The sequence below is a fragment of the Plecotus auritus genome, assembly GCF_963455305.1.
Source record: "Plecotus auritus genome assembly, chromosome: 9".
Taxonomy (NCBI): Eukaryota; Metazoa; Chordata; class Mammalia; order Chiroptera; family Vespertilionidae; genus Plecotus; species Plecotus auritus.
Window position 1 is genome coordinate 112,596,373 of NC_137783.1, and position 19,430 is coordinate 112,615,802.

General features: G+C 42.0%; 1 protein-coding gene across 1 annotated transcript; it reads left to right on the forward strand.

The window, feature by feature from the left end:
• Positions 1-504: 504 nt before the first annotated feature.
• LOC308233645 (olfactory receptor 52B4-like) lies at positions 505-1,473 on the forward strand (the record flags this gene model as incomplete). The annotated part of the gene is made up of 1 exon (XM_080640624.1): positions 505-1,473. One exon carries the CDS (start codon positions 505-507, stop codon positions 1,471-1,473), a length of 969 nt encoding a protein of 322 aa, XP_080496750.1.
• Positions 1,474-19,430: the final 17,957 nt, after the last annotated feature.

Here is a 19,430-nt window from a genome sequence, read left to right on the forward strand (position 1 = left end):
ACAATTATACCAAATTTGCCTGAACAAACATCTCCCTGCTTTTTTCAGTATTCCCTATGCACAGCCACCCTGAGCTGAACACTGTTTCACGAAGATGCTATACTTTGATTTGAATACCCATGTTTTCTTTTGTTGTTTCTCTTTATTTTTTTACTTTTCTTTATGATAAAGTGCCCACCACAAAGGTCAGTTCAAGTTCTTCACGTTTAAGAAACACTTGTTACAGCCTTTCCAGATACATAGAATAATTCCCTTTTGTCTTTTCCTAATCCTCTGTTTGTAGGAGAAGTACATACAACAAAATGTTTTCTTTGATTAGCTGGAAATATGTATATCTTTTAATCAGACTATCATTCATTAAGGCAAAGACTATATTCTATTACCTTATATGTTTCTTTTTATTTGCATGTTCAAAGAAGACAGAATATGTCAAAAGTTCTTGGTGCCTTCAGAACGAATATTACAAGGAATACTATGTTTTCCTGTGTCTGTGAATAAGAAGTGATGTCTGTGGTGGTCTCCCCACATGTGACTACCTTAAATCACACTAGTGTTAGCCACATGGTGTTCTGCGTGCTGGGCATCCCTGGCCTAGAGAACCAGCACATGTGGATTTCCATCCCCTTCTTCATTTCCTATATCATTGCCCTGCTTGGCAATAGCCTGCTCATCATTGTTATCCTCACAAAGAGCAGCCTCCATGAACCCATGTACCTCTTCCTCTGCATGCTGGCCGGAGCAGACATTGTCCTCTCCACGTGCACAGTACCTCAGGCCTTGGCCATCTTCTGGTTCCGTGCTGGGGAGATCTCCCTGGATCGCTGCATCACTCAGTTCTTCATCATCCACTGCACTTTCATCTCTGAGTCAGGGATCCTGCTGGTGATGGCATTTGATCGTTACATTGCCATATGCTACCCACTGAGATACACAGCTATTCTTACATATACACTGATTGGGAAAATTGGTGTTACCATCTTTTTGAGAAGTTATTGTACAATTTTCCCCATAATATTTCTTTTGAAAAGGTTGACCTTCTGCCAAAATAATATTATTCCGCATACCTTTTGTGAACACATCGGCTTGGCCAAATATGCTTGTAATGACATTCGAGTGAACATATGGTATGGACTTTTTGTAATAATAACGACAGTGGTTTTAGATGCCCTGTTAATTTTTGTTTCCTATGTGCTGATTCTCCATGCTGTCTTTCACATGTCTTCACAAGATGCTCGTCAGAAAGCTCTCAACACATGTGGTTCCCATGTCTGCATCATCATCCTCTTTTATGGGCCTGCCATCTTCACTACTCTTACTCAGCGGTTTGGATGCCACATTCCTCCTCATATTCACATTTTGCTTGCTAATGTCTGCATTCTGGTTCCACCTATGCTGAATCCCATCATGTATGGGATCAAGACCAAGCAAATCCGAGAGCAGGCTGTTCACATGTTTTTCCCAAAGCAGGAATAACTTTGAAAGAGGATCAGAGTTTTCAGCATCTATAGCTATACATGGTGTGATCTATGGAAGTGGTGGGTGGAAATATTAGTGGTAAACTGAAACACTAGGAAATAGCTCGAAGATTGTATTTCTGAAGCAAGTTCACCAAGAATGTTATAGATATGAGTATTCAACTGACAATAAGAGAGAGAGAGAGAGAGAGAAAGGGGGAGAAAAAGGGAGAGAGGTGAGTGAAGTAGCATGAAAGAACTTTGTGGTAATAGTGAAACAGGAATTTGAGTGGTAAGATAGGACAGGTTTAGGACATTTTAGAAATTTTGGAAATTAAGAGGACCATGGAGGAAAGCACAGGGTTGCCGAGCAGCAGAAGGTATATTTCCATAGAATGAGGAAGCTGGGAACAGCAAAAGGTCTATATTTACAAAATAAAGAGAAGGAAGCCCTTCATTCAGAGGGAGGAGAAGAAAGTCCAAAGGGAATAGGAAAACATTAAGGAAGGAAGGGGGAGAACCTCACCTTTGCCATGTGAGGTTCAACCTTTGAGCCCAGGAGTTACTATAGTAACCAGTCTAAGGAAATAGTGATCAATCAGAGGGGGGAATATCAAGGCACCAGGATCTGCAGCCTTTATAAGCCATAGGGAAGAGGAACTCATTGGGACCCTTTCCCCCTCCCTACATGGGAGTCCATTCTGTGGGACTCTTCTCTCTCCCCACGTGGGATTCTGTACTTGTTCTTCAATAAATTTCCACCTTTGCTATACCACTTTCTGTCTGTGGATTCATTCTTCGATTCCGGCGGACAAAGAATCCGGGTTCTAGTCCAAAAATTTGGTATCAATAGAACACTTCTCTAAATTGATTACAGTGGTGCTTACATAAATCTATACATATGGTAATATTGCATAGAACCACACACACACAATATATGCATTTAAAATTGTTGATATTTAAATAAGATATGTGGATTTTACCAATGTCACTTGGTTTAGATACTGTACTTTAGTTATACAAGATATTACTATTGGGGAAAATTGAGTGAATGGTACAAGGGATCACACTTTACAATGTTGTTTGTTTTTTGTTTGTTTGTTTTTGTGTGTGTGTGTGTTTTACAACCACCTGTGAATCTATAACTATTTCAAACTATATTACAAAGCTACAATAATCAGACAATATGGTACTGGCATAAAAACAGACACATAGATCAATGGAACAGAACACACAGAAAGAAGTAAACGCTTACACATACGGTGAACTAATATTTGACAAGGGAACCAAGGATAATTGTTGGGGAAAGGATGGTCTCTTAAATAAATGTTGTTCATAAAACTGGATAATCACAGAAGAATGAAAGTGGACCCCAAACTTACACACACACAAAAAAAGAACTGAAAATGGATTAAAAACCTAAACATCAGACCTGAAAGCATAAAACTTCTTTTTTTTTTTTTTAAATATATTTTATTGATATTTTACAGAGAGGAAGGGAGAGGGATAGAGAGTTAGAAACATCGATGAAAGAGAAACATCGATCAGCTGCCTCCTGCACAACCCCCACTGGGGATTTGCCTGCAACCAAGGTACATGCCCTTGACCGGAATCGAACCTGGGACCTTTCAGTCCGCAGGCTGACGATCTATCCACTGAGCCAAACCGGTTTCGGCTGAAAGCATAAAACTTCTAAAAGAAAACATAAGAAATCCTTGACATGGGGTCTGCCAGTGATATTTTGGATCTGACATCAAAATTAGAAGCAACAAAAGCAAAATCAATAAGGGGAAACTGCGATAAATGAAAAGGCTTTGCATTGGAAAAGAAACGATCAACATAATAAATAAGAAACCATGGAATTAGAGAAAATATTTGCAAAACAGATACCTGATAAGGGGTTAATATGCAAAATATATAAGGAACTCATACAATGCAAGAGCAAAACACCCACACAACCTAATTAAAAATGGTCTGAGGATCTGGATAAACAGTTTTCTATTTTAAAAAATGTTTTTTATTGATTTTAGAGAGAGGAAGGGAAAGAGAGAGAGAGAAACGTTGATTGGCTGGCTGCCCTCCCTCCCTACCCCCCCCCCTCCCAGATCCAGCTCTGACCAGGAATCAAACTGGTGACCTCTAGGTGCATGGGATGATGCTCAAACAGTTGAGCCACACTGGCAAGGGCTAGACAGTTCTTTAAAGACATATAGCCCTTGCTGATTTTGCTCAGTGGATAGAGCGTCAGCCTATGGACTGAAGGGTCCTGGGTTTGATTCTGGTCAAGGGAACATGCCTGGGTTGTGGCTCGATCCCCAGTGGTGGGTATGCAGGAGGCAGCCTATCAATGATTCTCTCTCATCATTGATGTTTCTCTCTCCCCCTCTCCCTTTTTCTCTGAAACCAATAAAAAAATATTAAAAAAAAACATAAATGGCCAACAGGTACATAAAAAGATGCTCAACATCACTAATCATCAAGAAATACAACTTGAAACTATAATTATTAATTACTTTACATTATTTGAATGGCATTATAAAAAAGACAAGAGATAGCAAGTGTTGGTGAGAATGTGAAAAAAAAAGCGAAATATTGTGCACTATTGGTGGGAATGTAAATTGATTCAGCCACTTTGGAAAGCAGTTTGAAAGTTCCTTAGAAGATTAAAAACAGAACTACCACATAATCCAGAAAACCCACTTCTGGATGTGTATTCCAAGGAAATGAAATCAGCATCTTGAAGAGGTATTTATATTGCTACATTCATCACAGCATTATTAACAATAGCCATATATGGAAATAACCTAAATATCTGTGTGCTGATGAAAGGATAAAGAAGTAATGTATATATAAAATTTATCTATGAGATAGAATGAAATCCTGCCATTTGTAAAAATAAGAATGGACCTTAAGGACACTATTTTAAGTGAAACAAGGCAGTCATAGGAGGATTAATACCATTTACATGAGGTATCTAAAGTAGTTAAACTTATAAAAGCGGAAAGTAGAACGTTGATTACTGGGGGCTGAGGAGAAAGGGAAATAGGAAACTGATGTTCAGTGAGTCTGAGGTTTTAGTCATACAAAATGAAAAGGTTCTAGAGATTTGCTGAACTGTAGTTATACTTATAGTTAACAATACTGTACTGCAAGCATGTTAAACTCAAAGGCTAAGATGGGCCAAATAAACAAGGTTTAAGTTTATGTGGGCCCCCCAAAAACCAAAGCTTCAATTTTCACAGAAATGTAGGTTTATTTCGATAGAGACATGCTGAATGCAAAGGGCTGAAATAAATGAGTAATCATTAATGAGTGTTCGTTGTGGGCCACAAATTTGACGTGCTTGCTGAATTGTGTACTTACAATTTTGTTAGAAAGGTAGATATTATGTTATTATTTTTTTTTACCACAACCTCCCACCCCTGCCCAGCTACAAAGACATTCATTTTACCCATAAAGATTTTAGTGTGTTAAAAATAAAGGGATGAAGTAAGATATATCTGCTAACACTAATCAAAAGAAAGCTGACGTAGCTATATATATATCCTACTAGAGGCCAGGTGCACGATATTTGTGCACGGGGGGAGGGTGTCCCTCAGCCCAGCCTGCACCCTCTCTAATCTGGGACCCCTCGAGGGATGTCCGACATCCCTCTGATCGGGCCTAAACGGGCTGTTGGACATCCCTCTAACAATCCAGGACTGCTGGCTCCCAACTGCTCGCCTGCCTGCCTTCCTGATTGCCCCTAACTGCTTCTGCCTGCCAGCCTGATCACCCTCTAACCACTCCCCTGCCAGCCTGATTGATGCCTAACTGCTCCCTGCCAGCCCGATTGCCCCTAACTTCCCTCCCCTGCCAGCCTGGTCACCCCTAACTGCTCTGCCCTGCAGGCCTGGTCCCCCCAACTGCCCTCCCCTGCCGACCTGGTCACCCCTAACTGCCCTTCCCTGCCAGCCTCATTGCCCCTAACTGCTTTCCCCTGTTGGTCTGGTCCCCCCCGCAACTGTCCTCTCCTCCAGGCTGGAGTACCCCAAATTGCCCTTCCCTGCAGGCTTGGTCCCCTTCAACTGCCCTCCTCTGGAGGCCTGGTAACCCCTAACTGCCCTGTCCTGAAGGCCTGGGTCCCCCCCAACTGCCCTTCCCTGCAGGCTTGATCACCTACAACTGCCCTTCCTTGCATGCCTGGTCCCTCCCAACTGCCCTCCCCTGCTGGCCATTGGTGGCAGCCATCTTGTGTCCACATGGGGGCAGCCATTTGTGTGTTGGAGTGACAGTCAATTTGCATATTACTCTTTTATTAGATAGGATAGAGGCTTGGTGCACAGGTGGGGGCTGGCTGGTTTGCCATGAAGGGTGTCTCAGATCAGGGTAGGGGTTCCCTTGGGGTGTGGGGCAGCCTGGGCGAGGGGCCTGTGGTGGTTTGCAGGCCGGCCACGCCCCCCAGTGACCCAAGCATAGGCTGGAAGCAGGTATCTTGGATTTATTTATCTTCTATAATTGAAATTTTGTAGCCTTGAGTGGAGGCCAGGGCAGGCCAGGGCAGTGGGAAGCTTGGCTTCCTCCATCACCAGGGCCAACCCAAGCTTCTGGTTGGCTCCAGCTCCATGGCCGCGGCCCTCTTTGTTGGGATTTATTTATCTTCTATAATTAAAACTTTGTAGCCTTGAGCGGAGGCCAGGGCCGAAGAAGGTTCCTCTATCGCCGGGGGCAACCCAAGCCTCCTACTTGCTCCAGCTCCGTGGATGCTGCCATCTTGGTTGGGTTAATTTGCATACTTGCTCCTGATTGGCTGGTGGGCGTGGCTTGTGGTGTAGCGGAGGTACGGTCAATTTGCATGTTTCTCTTTTATTAGATAGGATATAATAAAAGGCTAATATGCAAATTGTTCCCTCAAGCCAGAGCTCAATGACCAGATGCTTGACCAGTCGCTATGATGTGCACTGCGGCTGCCAACTGGCCTGATGCAGGTCCAATTGGCACCCCCCCCTACCTCCTGTGGCCCCTGCCCCCGGCTGGACCAGCCATCCAATCAGGGGTGGGGCCAGCTGGCCAACCATCCGCAGCTCCCCCCCCCCCAGCCGGCCGGCCACGCCCCCTCCATAGGCCTTGATCCCTGGCCAGGCTGAGGGACCCCACCCGTGCACGAATTCGTGCACCAGGTCTCTAGTATCCTATATAATAAAGAGGTAATGTGCAAATTGACCATCACGCCCTCACAAGGTGGCTGCCTATGACCAGGCCAGCAGGGGGATTAGTGAGGGATCACCAAATGACTGAACAAGCAAGCTGTGTGGGGCGACCATTTCAGCTGAGGGGTTAGTGAGGGACGACCAAACGACTGAACAAGTAGCCTGTGTAGGGTGACCAGGCTGGCGGGAGGGCCATGAGGGGTGACCAGGTTGGCAGGGGGGCAGTTGGGGGCAACCAGGCTGGCGGAGGGTGGCAGTTGGGGTGACCAGGCTGGCAGGGGGGGCAATAAGAGGTGACCAGTCCAGTGGGGGGGCAGTTGGGGGTGACCAGGATGGCAGGGGGGCCAGTTGGGGGTGATTAGGCTGGCAGGGGGGGCAGTGAGGGGCGAGTAGGCTGGCAGGGTTGGGAAGTTGGGGGTGACCAGGCAAGCAGACAGGTGAGTGATTAGGAGCCAGCGGTCCAGGATTGTGAGAGGGATGTCGGACTGCCGGGTTAGGCCCGATCCCCGGAGGGGTTCTGGCTTGGAGAGGGTGCAGGCTGGGCTGAGGGGACCCCCTCTCATACACAAATTTTGTGCACCGGGCCTCTATTATATATCTATATTTTAAAATATATTTTTATTGATTTCAGAGAGGAAGGGAGAGAGAGATAGAAACATCAATTATGAGAGATAATCATTGATCAGCTGCCTCCTGCACGCCCCCCACTGGGGATTGAGCCTGCAACCCGGGTATGTGCCCTTGACTGGAATGGAACCTGGGACCCTTCAGTCTGCAGGCCGATGCTCTATCCACTGAGCAAAAACAGCTAGGGCTGAAGTAGCTATATTAATTTGAGACAAAGCATGCTTCAGAAAAGAAAAAGTATCAGAGATAAACAAGTGCATTATATAATAAAGTAGTCAATTCTCCAAGAAGACACAACAATTGAAATGTGTATACCCCTAACAACAGAAGGTCAAAATATGTGAGCCAAAACCACAGAACTGCATGAAAAAGAGACAAACCCAGTCTTATACTTGGAGGCATTATTACTGTTCTTTCAGTAATTGGGTTTCCTTGAATAACTTCCCAAAAGTGGAATTGCTGGGTTCTTCTTTGTCTCTTGTTATAGCCTATATTTTAAAGTGTACTTTTTCTGGTATAAATGTTGCTAGCCCAACTTCTTTTTTTCCCCATTTTCATAAATATATTTTTCCATTCCTTTACTTTTAGTGTGTTTGTGTCTTTTGATCTGAAGTAAGTCTTTTGTAGACAGCATATGTAAGGGTCATGTTTTGTTATCCATTCAGCCAATTGCAACATTTAATCAATTTGCTTATAAAGCAATTATAGATATGTATTTATTTCTATTTTATTATTGTTAAATATTTTTAAAAATATATTTTTATTGATTTCAGAGAAAGGAAGGGAGGAGAGAGAGATAGAAATATCAACGATGAGAAAGAATCATTGATCAGCTGCCTCCTGCACACCCCACACTGGGGATGAATCCCACAACTCGGGCATGTGCCCTGACCAGAAATTGAACCATGACCTCGTAGTTCATAGGTCGATGCTCAACCACTGAGCCCTCTGGCTGAACTACTATTGATATATTTTTTAAATTAAATCTTTATTGTTCAGATTATTATAGTTGTTACTCTTTTTTCCCCCCATAGTTCCCCTCCACCCGGTTTCCACCCCACCCCCTGCCCTTAACCCCCCCGCCACTGTCCTCATCCATATGTGTATGATTTTTGTCCAGTCTGTTCCTGCACCCCAAACACCCCTTTCCCTCTGAGGATTGTCAGTTCACTCCCATTCTATGCCCTTGATTCTATTATATTCACCAGTTTATTCTGTTCATCAGATTTTTTATTCACTTGATTTTTAGGTTCACTTATTGATAGATATGTACTTATTGTTCATAATTTTTATCTTTACCTTTTTCTTCTTCTTCCTCTTCTTAAAGAATACATTTCAGCATTTCATATAATACTGGCTTGGCAGTGATGAACTCCCTTAGCTTTTTCTTATCTTTGAAGCTCTTTATCTGACCTTCAGTTCTGAATGATAGCTTTGCTGGGTAGAGTAATCTTGGTTGTAGGTTCTTGCTATTCATCACTTTGAATATTTCTTGCCACTTCCGTCTGGCCTGCATAGTTTCTGTCGAAAATCAGCTGACATTCATATGGGTGCTCCCTTTTAGGTAACTAACTGTTTTTGTCTTGCTGCTTTTAAGATTCTCTCTTTGTCTTTTGCTCTTGGCATTTTAATTATGATGTGTCTTGGTGTGGTCCTCTTTGGATTCCTTTTGTTTGGGGTTCTGTGCGCTTCCTGAACTTGTAAGTCTATTTCTTTTACCAGGTGGGGGAAGTTTTCTGTCATTATTTCTTCAAATAGGTTTTCAGTATCTTTTTAAAAAATATATATTTTATTGATTTTTTACAGAGAGGAAGGGAGAGGGATAGAGAGCTCGAAACATCGATGAGAGAGAAATATCAATCAGCTGCCTCCTGCACACTCCCTACTGGGGATGTGCCTGCAACTGAGGTACATGCCCTTGACTGGCAGGGGAGTGGTTAGGGGGTGATCAGGCTGGCAGGCAGAAGCAGTTAGGGGCAGTTAGGGGTGACCAGTCTTACAGGTTAGGGCAGTTAGGGGTGACCAGTTTCTCCCCGACAGTCCAGTTTCTCCATGTATGAGTCTGGGTCCCCAGAGTCTCTCCCGGAACTAGAGTTCAGAGCAGTGGGGAACTTGTGTCTCCCTCCTGCTTGAAAAAGCCAGCCACGTTCTTTCTGCGTGTGCCTGTGCACTTTACTTCCGCACCGCCTCTGAGTTTGCTTTTCTCTTCCTTTCTAGTTGTAGAATTTCCACTCAGCCAGCCTTCCTGTGGTTCTGGATGATGTCCATTTTGTCTTTTAGTTGTAGTTTTTAGGTGGTTGTGCGAGGCAGCAAGTTCAGGTGTTTACCTATGCCGACATCTTGGTTTCTCCTATTATTGATATTTTTAATCTTCTCCTCCTCCTCCTCCTCCTCCTGATCCTCCTCCTCCTTCTTCTGGAAGACCCTTTAACATTTCCTGTAATACTGGTTTGGTGGTGATGACCACCTTTAGCTTTTTTTGTCTGGGAAGCTCTTTATCTATCCTATTTTAAATGATAGCTTTGTTAGGTAGAGTAATCTTGGTTGTACGTCCTTGCTTTTCATCACTTTGAATCTTTTGTGCCAGTCCCTTCTGGCCTGCAAAGTTTTTGTTGAGAAATCAGCTGAGAGTTTTATGGAAGCTCTCTTGTAGGTAACTAACTGCTTTTCTCTTGCTGCTTTTAAGATTCTCTGTTTGTCTTTGATCTTTGGCATTTTAATCACTGTGTGTCTTGGTGTGAGCCTCTTTAAATTCTTGTTTGGGACTGCACTTACTGGACTTGTACATATTTTCATAATTATTTTTTCAACTGTTTTAAATCCCTTGCTCAATCTCTTCTCATTTTAGTACCCACGTTATATAAATGTTTGCACACTTGAAGTTGCCAACATTTACCCAAAGTCATATTTTTTTGGAAAGCAAGACATAAGTAATTTAGTCCCTGATCTGTTTGGTCTTGATCCCATAAATGATGGGATTTAGCATGGGAGGTATCAGTCTGCAGACATTGGCAAGGAGTACATTGATGTGGGATGAAATGTGGTGTCCAAGCCGGTGAGTGAGGGGTGAGAGGATCCCAGGCCCATAAAAGAGGATAATGACACAGACACGGGAACCACATGTGTTGAGAGCTTTGTGATGAGCATCTTGGGCAGGGATGCGAAAGACAGCGTGGAGAATAAGCATATATGAAACACAAATTAGTTTAACATCTAAAATCACTGTTGACATTAGGACGAAAAGCCCATAGCAGATGTTTATTCGTATGTCATCACAGGAAAATTTGGCCAACCCCATGTGCTCACAACCAGTGTGTTGAAGAATGTTAGTTCATTTTTTTTTTTCAGTGAGGTAACAATCTTACAGAGGAATAGATGCTTATATAGCCCATAAAACAATATGCTAAGTGAACATGTTAGTGGCAAAAAAATACTATCATAGGAACCCAACAGAATGGCTAATTCAATCTACTTGGCTATAGGATGCCAGGTTGAGAATGGAATGAAGTCATTTGGCAGTTTAAAGATAAACTGTTGTTATATAAATATTTGATGCATTTAAATCAGTGTGCAATCCTATGTGATTGTTTGATTGCATTTATAACACCATGGTGAAAAGATCCAAACAAAAGTATATTGTCTAATTACAAATTAACGGGCTTGGATGCCTTCCTAGAGAAGGTAGTCAATCACCTTGCGCTTTAAATTGGAGAGCATTAGATATTAATCTGCTGACTTAATGTCAGACAAACGTCTTAATATTCTCAAATATTTACCTTAGGCCCCATAGTCCTTTAGTTTCAGTAGTATATTCTCCGTTTTACCCCCTATAAGGTTATCCCACATCAATACATAACTTGCTCACCTGCTTCAAATGTAGTCTTCATTGCCTAGAATGTGGTGAATGTGGAGTGTCAGGCACTGGGAGCAGAGATTTTTATGTATTTGCCTGAAGACTCCAGGGGTTGCCAGTACCCCAGGGAACTCAGATTTGCTTTCATGAACAACCCCTCTATCACATACACATGGGTCAAGTCATTATGGTTCTTTATGTCTCCTGTACAACTCCATCCCTGGATTGGGTGTGCACATATATTATTCCCAATGAACAACATGTTAGAGTCATTACATCAAATGTTTGTGTTTTAATGATAATTATTAAATATTATTCCCATTTGTATCAGCATACATAAATTGACTATGAAATGTAGATTATTTTATTTTATCTATCATCTACCAGTTGTACCAGTTTGATAATGTGGATTTTGTAATCAAAGAAAACACAATAATTTCAAGAGAAACATCAAAAGTGCTTTATTCAAAGTAATGTCCATCGCTGGCTACACATTTTCCCATCTTTCAGGTAATTTGTGTATACTGTCCCTATAGAACTTTTCTTGTTTTGAGGCAAACCATTCAAAGACCCAATTTTTCTACTTCTTATGTTTTGAAGTGCTGCTCAGAAAGTGCATGTGCCATGGATCAGAACAAGTGGTAAACTGAAGGAGCAAGGTCTGTTGAATACAGCTGGTGGGTTAATACTTCCCAGGCAAGATCTTGTAACGTGTCTTTAACTGGTTTTGAAGTGTATGATGGTGTGTTATCATGGAGCAAAATTACTTTGCTGTGTCTTCTGGCACATTCTGGTCGTTTTAGGATCAAAACGTAGTTCAAATTGATTATTTGTTGTTGGTAGCGATCAGTATTAACAGTTTCACCTGGTTTTAGAAGCTCATAATACACCACACCTTCCTGATCCCACCAAATGCAGAACATTGTCTTCTTTCCAAAGCGATTTGGCCTTGCAGTCGATGTTGATGGTTGACCTGAATCAACCCATGATTTTGTGCGTTTGGAATTCTCAAAATAAATCCACTTTTCATCGTCAGTCACAATTTGATGCAAAAAAAACTTTCTTTCATGCCGTTGAAGCAACATTTTACTGATGACTTTTTGGTTTTCCATTTGTCTTTCGTTCAGTTGATGTGGCACCCATTTTCCTTCCTTTAAAATCTTTCCCAATACTTGTAAATGATCGGAAATTGTTTTTTGAGCAACATTTAATCTTTCTGCAAGTTGTTTTTGAGTTTGACACGCATCTTCATCCAATAATGCTTGTAATTGTTGGTCTTCAAACTTTTTCGGTTGACCTGGACGTTCTTTGTCTTTCACATCAAAATCATCACTTTTAAAGCATTTAAACCAGCGTTTACAAGTATCTTGAGATGGAGCATGTTTACCATAAGCTTCCCGAAGTATACAATAACTTTCAGCAGCACTTTTCTTCAAAATAAAGTAATGAATTAAAGCTTCCCACAAATGCTCTTTTTTGGGGGGGCACGAAATTTGACATTTTTAAGCATAAAAATATCTCTTATGTTAAAACCTTCAGCAAATTTGACATATGAAGTTTTGAAGCTTGTTGTCAATACAACAAAATAGAATACATATCAAATCACATATATATCAACATATTTGTAACTCCATCTATTGAAAAAAATCTGCATTATTAACCAGTACACCTAGTATCTATCTATCTATCTATCTATCTATCTATCTATCTATCTATCATCTATCTAACTATAATTTAGCATCTATCTATCTAGCTATCTATTTATTATTATTATTATTATTATTTTTTAGGTTTAAACAAGGTCGACATTCATTTTTCTCTGAGTCAAGAATCCCTGGATAGGAAGCCCAGAGTTGGTGTAGCAGCTCTGCTGTAACATGTACTCAGAATGATAGATTGCTTTAGCTGTTTATTCTATTACTAGAGGCCTGGTGCACAAAGTTCATGCACTTGGAAGGGTCCCTCAGCCTGGCCTGCACCCTCTTACAGTCCAGGAGCCTTTGGGGGATGTCCAACTGATGGCTTAGCCCTGCTTCCCCTGGGGAGCAGCCTAGGCTGTCAGTTGGACATCCTTAGCGCTGTAGCGGAGGTGGGAGAGGCTCCTGCCACCACAGCTGCGCTTGCCAGCCGTGAGCCTGGCTTCTGGCTGAGTGGTGCTCCCCCTGTGGGAGCGCACTGACTACCAAGGGGCATCTCCTGCATTAAGCGTCTGCCCCCTGGTGGTTAGTGTGCATCATAGCTACCGGTCATTCTGTCCTTTGGTTAATTTGCATGTTAGTCTTTTATTATATAGGACTAGAGACCTGGTGCATGAATTTGTGCATGGGTGGGGTCCCTCTGGGTGGCCTGCAGGGATCGGGCTGAAACCTGCAGTCCAACGCCACCTGTAGCTCCTACCTGCTGCTCCCACTCATCCTGGCCCCACTGTGCCTGCCGCGGGCTTGCACCCAATCAGTCTGATCAGGAGAGGCTCATGCTGCCACAGTAGCACTCACCAGCTATGAGCCCTGCATCTGGCACCCTCCCAAGGGGAGTGGCCTGTGGGCCTGGGCTGAAACTGGCTCTCCAACATCCCCTGAGGGGTCCGGGATTGTGAGAGGGTGCAGGCCAGGCCGAGGGTCCCCACTGGTGCACGAAAGGGCTGGGGAGGGGCTGCGGGAGGGCTCCAGGGCATGTCCAGCCCATCTCGCTCAGTCCCGATTGGCTGGACCCCAGCAGCAAGCTAACCTACCGGTCGGAGCATCTGCCCCCTGGTGATCAGTGCACATCATAGCAACTAGTCCACCAGTTGACTGTCTGCTCCCTGCTGGTCACTGCTCATCATAGCGAGTGGTTGAGCAGCCTTAGCATATCATTAGCATATTATGCTTTGATTGGTTGTTTGGTTGTTCTGCTCTTCGGTTTATTTGCATATTACCCTTTTATTATATATGATACCTGTTATGGCTTTACTCTTGTCCTCTAAGTTAGAAACGTGTAGATTATTTTAAAAACACTTATTCCTGCAAGGTTTTAATTGTGATTTTGATAATATGAAATGTGTACCTTATTTTTCATATCATTTAATAATAAATTTTAATTTTTTTCTTTTAGAAATATAGTTTTACTTATTAAAAATAACTTCACATATCACTTTGTAGCTCTACTTTGCACAAGGAATTTGTGGTAACATGTTTAATATGTTATCTCTGTTTTGAACTATTCAGAACATTAAAACTATATAGCTATAATAGAGACCATTTTGCATCAACTTATTTTTATTTTTATTTTATCTTGCCCTGGCCAGTGTAAGCAATTGCTTGGAATGATGTCCCATGCACCAAAAGATGGTAGGTTCAATTTCTGGTCAGGGTACATACCCATAGTTGGGGGTTTGATCCCCATTTGGAGACCCTGCAGGAGGCAACCAATTGATGTTTCTCTCTCCCTTCTTTTCTCTCTCTAAAAACAATCAATAAAATTTAAAAACTTTTAATATAAAAAATCTGGCATTTATTTACAATTACATATGTATTTTATTTTTTTAAATTCCATATATAAGTGAAATCATATGCATTTGTCTTTTTTTGTCAGACTTATTTCACTCAGCACAATACCCTTTAGGTCCATTTATGTTGCAACAAATGGCAAGATTTTATTCTTTTATGGTTGAGTTATATTCCATAGTGTGTATGCACCACCTCTTCTTTATCCATTCATCTATTGATGGACATGTAGGTTGCTTCCATATCTTGGCTATTGTAAATAACAATGGAATGAATACATGAATGTATATGTTTTTTCTTTTTTTAAAAAGTATATTTTTATTGATTTCAGAGAGGAAGGGAGAGGGAGAGAGAGATAGAAACATCAATGATGAAAGAGAATCATTGATTGGCTGACTCCTGCACACCTTCTACTGGGGGTCAAACCCGCAACCTGGGCATGTTTCTTTATTTTTATTTTTTAATATATTTTATTGATTTTTTTACATCAATCAGCCATCTCCTGCACACTTCCTTCTGGGGATGTGCTCGCAACCAAGGTATATGCCTTTGACTGGAACTGAACCCGAGACCCTTCAGTCCGTAGGCTGATGCTCTATCCACTGAGCCAAACCAGCTAGGGCGGTATATGTCTTTTCAATGTAGCGTTTTGGGTTTCTTTGGAAAAATAACCTAAAGTGGAATTGGTGGGTCCTTCTTTGGCTCTTTTATATAGCCTTTGTTTTAAATCATATTTTGTGTGGTATAAGATTTGCTATCCCAGCTTTTTGTGTTTGTTTGTTTCTTTTCATTTTCATGAAATATCTTTTCCTATCTCTTTCAATCTGTGTGTCTTTTGATCTGAAGTGTCTTTTTTGGACAGAATATTGTAAGTGTCTTGTTTTGTTAGCCTCCATACGTCTTTTGATTTGAGCAGTTAATCCATTTGCATTTAGAGTAATTGTTGATAGATAGATATATTTATAGCCATTTCATTATTCATGTGAGAGAGACACATCGATTGGTTGCCTCCTGCATGTGCCCCAACCTAGGCCTAGATTTGAGTCTGCAACCAAGGTAGGTGCCCTGGACCAGAATAGAGCCCTGGACCCTTCAGACCACCGGCTGACGCACTATCCAATGAGCCAAACAGGCTAGGGCATCCTTCTCAATTTTTAAGTGTCACACATGGGTGTGGGACCAGCCCATTCTGTACCCTTTGCCTCTTCTTCCAGTCTCGATGTGGCTGCTTCTTGATATCCTTAGTTATAAGACTTCTGCTCAGCTAGATTTCCGGTGGTTGTTCTACAAAGTAGTTGTAATTATGATGTGGTTGTGGGAGGTGGCAAGTAACATATGTACCTACACCACTATCTTGACCAGAAGCCACCTAATTTTATATAATTTGTACAGATATTCCACCCTCAAGGAAGTGGAGCATAACTCTCCACCTCTTAAGTGTGAGATGCTCATAGTGACTTTTTTCTAAAGAGTGTATTCTGGAAAGAGAAAAAAGAGTAACTTACAGTGTAGAAGCCCGAAAGACACTCAGTCACATGAATACTAGTATAATCAACATCAACAGTAATAAACCATGATGGGGTTCAAAATGGCAATTTTCCTCTGTAGTCCTCCTCCCCAAATCCTATAACCTCAGTATTGTTATGAAAAGAGCACCAGGTAAATCCCCAAAGACCATTAGAACTTTAAAGGTCATCAAAAATGATGAAAGTCTGGGAAACTGTGACAGCCAGGAGCAGCCTAAAGAGAAATGACTACTACGTGTAATCCTGAATCTGATCCTGGAAGAGAAAAAGGACATCGGGTAAAAATTATGAAGTCTAAATACAGTATGGATGTTAGTTAATAGCAATCCATCAGTATTAGTTAATTTTAACATATGTATCCTACTAATGTAACATGTTAGCATGGCATTTGTCCAGTGTACTAGGTAGTTTTCCTTTAAGTATAAAACTGTTTAAAAGTAAAATTATATAATATAATTTGTATATTGATTTTCAAGTTATACATATTGATTAGGAAAGAATTAATATTTATTAATTTCCCTTAGAAAGGAATCAGAGATATTTCCCATAGCAATGCTAACATTGGATTTCTTGAAAACAAAAATGTGCACCTGTTATGTACGGATGGGCCCTGGAGGACTGGGTGGTGTGGGGGTGTCATTGCAGAACCATAACGACTTGACACATGTGTATTAAGTCTGAGATCCCTTGTGCATTAGCTTACTCTATGGTCTTTAGGCAAATGCATAAAATCTCTGCTTTCTGATGCCCATCTCTTAGAGTCCTCCTGTGATGCATCCCATTCTAGCCCATGAGGGCTGCACATGAAGCAGGTGAGTGACTATTTTATTGCTGTAAAATAAACTTTTAAAAATATGTTTTTATTGATTTCAGAGATGTAGGAAGAGGGAGAGAGAGATAGAAACATCAGTGATGAGAGAGAATTATTGATTAGCTGTCTCCTGCATGACCCTTACTGGGGATTGAGCCCACAACCCAGGCCTGTGCCCTGACAGGGAACTGAACTGTGACTCGAATTGTGAGCTCTTGGTTCATAGGTCAACGCTCAACCATTGAGCCACTGTGGCCAGGCTGAAATAAAATTTTAAGAGGAATACTAGGGGTTATGAGGCATAAAGTAGATGGTTGAAAATATTAGGACCTTCGTCTGGAGTTAATTGGGTAGAATGAGAATAATGACCGCAGTAGTGCTTGTAAGAGTCAATTGTGTACATTTCTTGCTAAATCTACATATAGGGGTATCATGTAGGTAGTTTGAAACTGTGTAACACAGACGGATTTTAACTGAAGGAATTGGCAAATACTATAGAAAGGGGTTTTCCTTACCCTGGCCAGTTTGGCTCAGTGGATAGAGTGCCAGCCCACAAACGGAAGGGTTGTGGGTTCGGTTCCGGTCAAGAGCACGTACCTGGGTTGATGTTTCTGTCTCTCCCTCTCCCTTCCACTCTCTCTGAAAATCAATGGAGAAAATATCCTCAGGTGAGGATTAACAACAACAAAAAATAATAAAAGGGCCTTTCTCCCCCCCGCACCCTCCCCCCCCCAAGAGCTATTTCATCAGCACACCACTGGACCAGACTTACAAATATAGATGTATAAGTAGAATGGATAGTGCTGCCTGGGAGGGGCAGGTGGGGCGTCTTTGGGCCTGAGCCCACAATTAGCTCTCAGTGTGCCAAGGAGCCTGGACCCCTCTACAGAAAGTTCCACCCTGTCACCAGATTCTCATTGTAAACATTTTAGGCACTAGAAAGGACTCACTCGTGGCTCCTGTCCTGGCTGTTTATACTTCCCATCCACTAGTTATCATTATTGAGGAATTACATTGTGCATCAGAGTGCTGGGAGCATCCATTTTTTAACAAGACAATTCTCAAACCTTAGAAAGTTTACAATCAAGTGGGAAACAGTGACAATATCCTACTATCCCTGAATAGGTGCTCTGGTGATTAGACTCCTGTGAAACTAGAGGGATAGGAGTGACCTGTGGAAAGATGTCATGCAGGCACCTTCCTGACACAGTGGGCAGACTGTGAGAGTGCACTGAGTTGGGGCAGGCCGCTCCACAGAACAAATCAGACAGTAAAATGCATCTTGTCTAGGGGATTGAAGGTGCCTGGATCAAGGCTGCAGAAGCATTTGAGAAGGTTTTTCAAAGTGACCTTGAGTTATACAAGGAGCCACTCTAGTTCATAAAACTTCACCCGAAGACCAGCCCACAACTGGCACGCTCCTTAGCCTGTATTCTCTTCTACCTTAAAGAAAAGTCCTCTATGCTGCTCCCAAAGTAGCCCAGATTTATCAATATGTGTAAGCAGGTCCTGTTTAGCTTTTCTCTTTAGTTACTTATTTGCTCTATCACCACCTTTCCCTGCCATTATTTTGTCAATAGAGTCACACTTGTCCATCACCCCCAGTGGCATTATCATATCTATTCAGATTTTTTCCATCTCCAGGAGGATGGTTTTCCTCAGGGCCATTTATATTGTCATGATGGTTGTGTGACCACAGAGCGACCTGGTGGTAGTTGCTGACCGCAGCAGGCACATTCACAAGCGTCTACTGGGCTCCATTCAAGTGATTTTATTTTTAGTACAATTTTAGTTGTTTCTTAGGGGTAGCATGAAAATAAAAGCAGGGGCAGATCTTCCTGCTCTGGAAATTAAATTTAGAAGTGAGGAGAATAAAATCTGGAGGACAAGCGAACATATGTGCTAGGTCTAAGCCAGGCACTGTGTAATGCAAAGATGCTAACAATAGCTTACCTCTGCTACTTCATTCCTGGAATCTCTGAACTTCGCACTATCTGTGTTCTGCACTAAGCTCAAATCCTGCAAGCTGATATCAAGTTAAACTATCGCCTGGAGAGGTGTGCAGAGTTTAGGATCTAGAGCTTTGCCCTGAAAGTGAAATTATTTTTTTTAAAATTTTTATTTATTACTTTTTTTTTTAAGTAGGAGAGGGAGAGAGGAAGGGACAGAAAAAAATATGGAGAAACATTGATCAGTTCCCTCCTGTACATGCCCCAACTGGGGATTGAAACCCACAACCTAGGTATGTGTCCTGACCAGGAATCAACCCACAACCTACTGGTATACTGGTGTATGGGACATTACTCCAACCACTGAGCCACGTGACCAGGGCTGAAATTATTCTTTCCACAAGTAATTGTGCTTGCTTCTGTCCACTAAACCACCTGCACTTCTAGAATCTGAAACAGTTTAACTTTTTATTTTTTCTGCCTTCTTCCCCAGTTTTTGTAGTTTGGCCCACTTGCCTTCTATCCATGTTAGCACC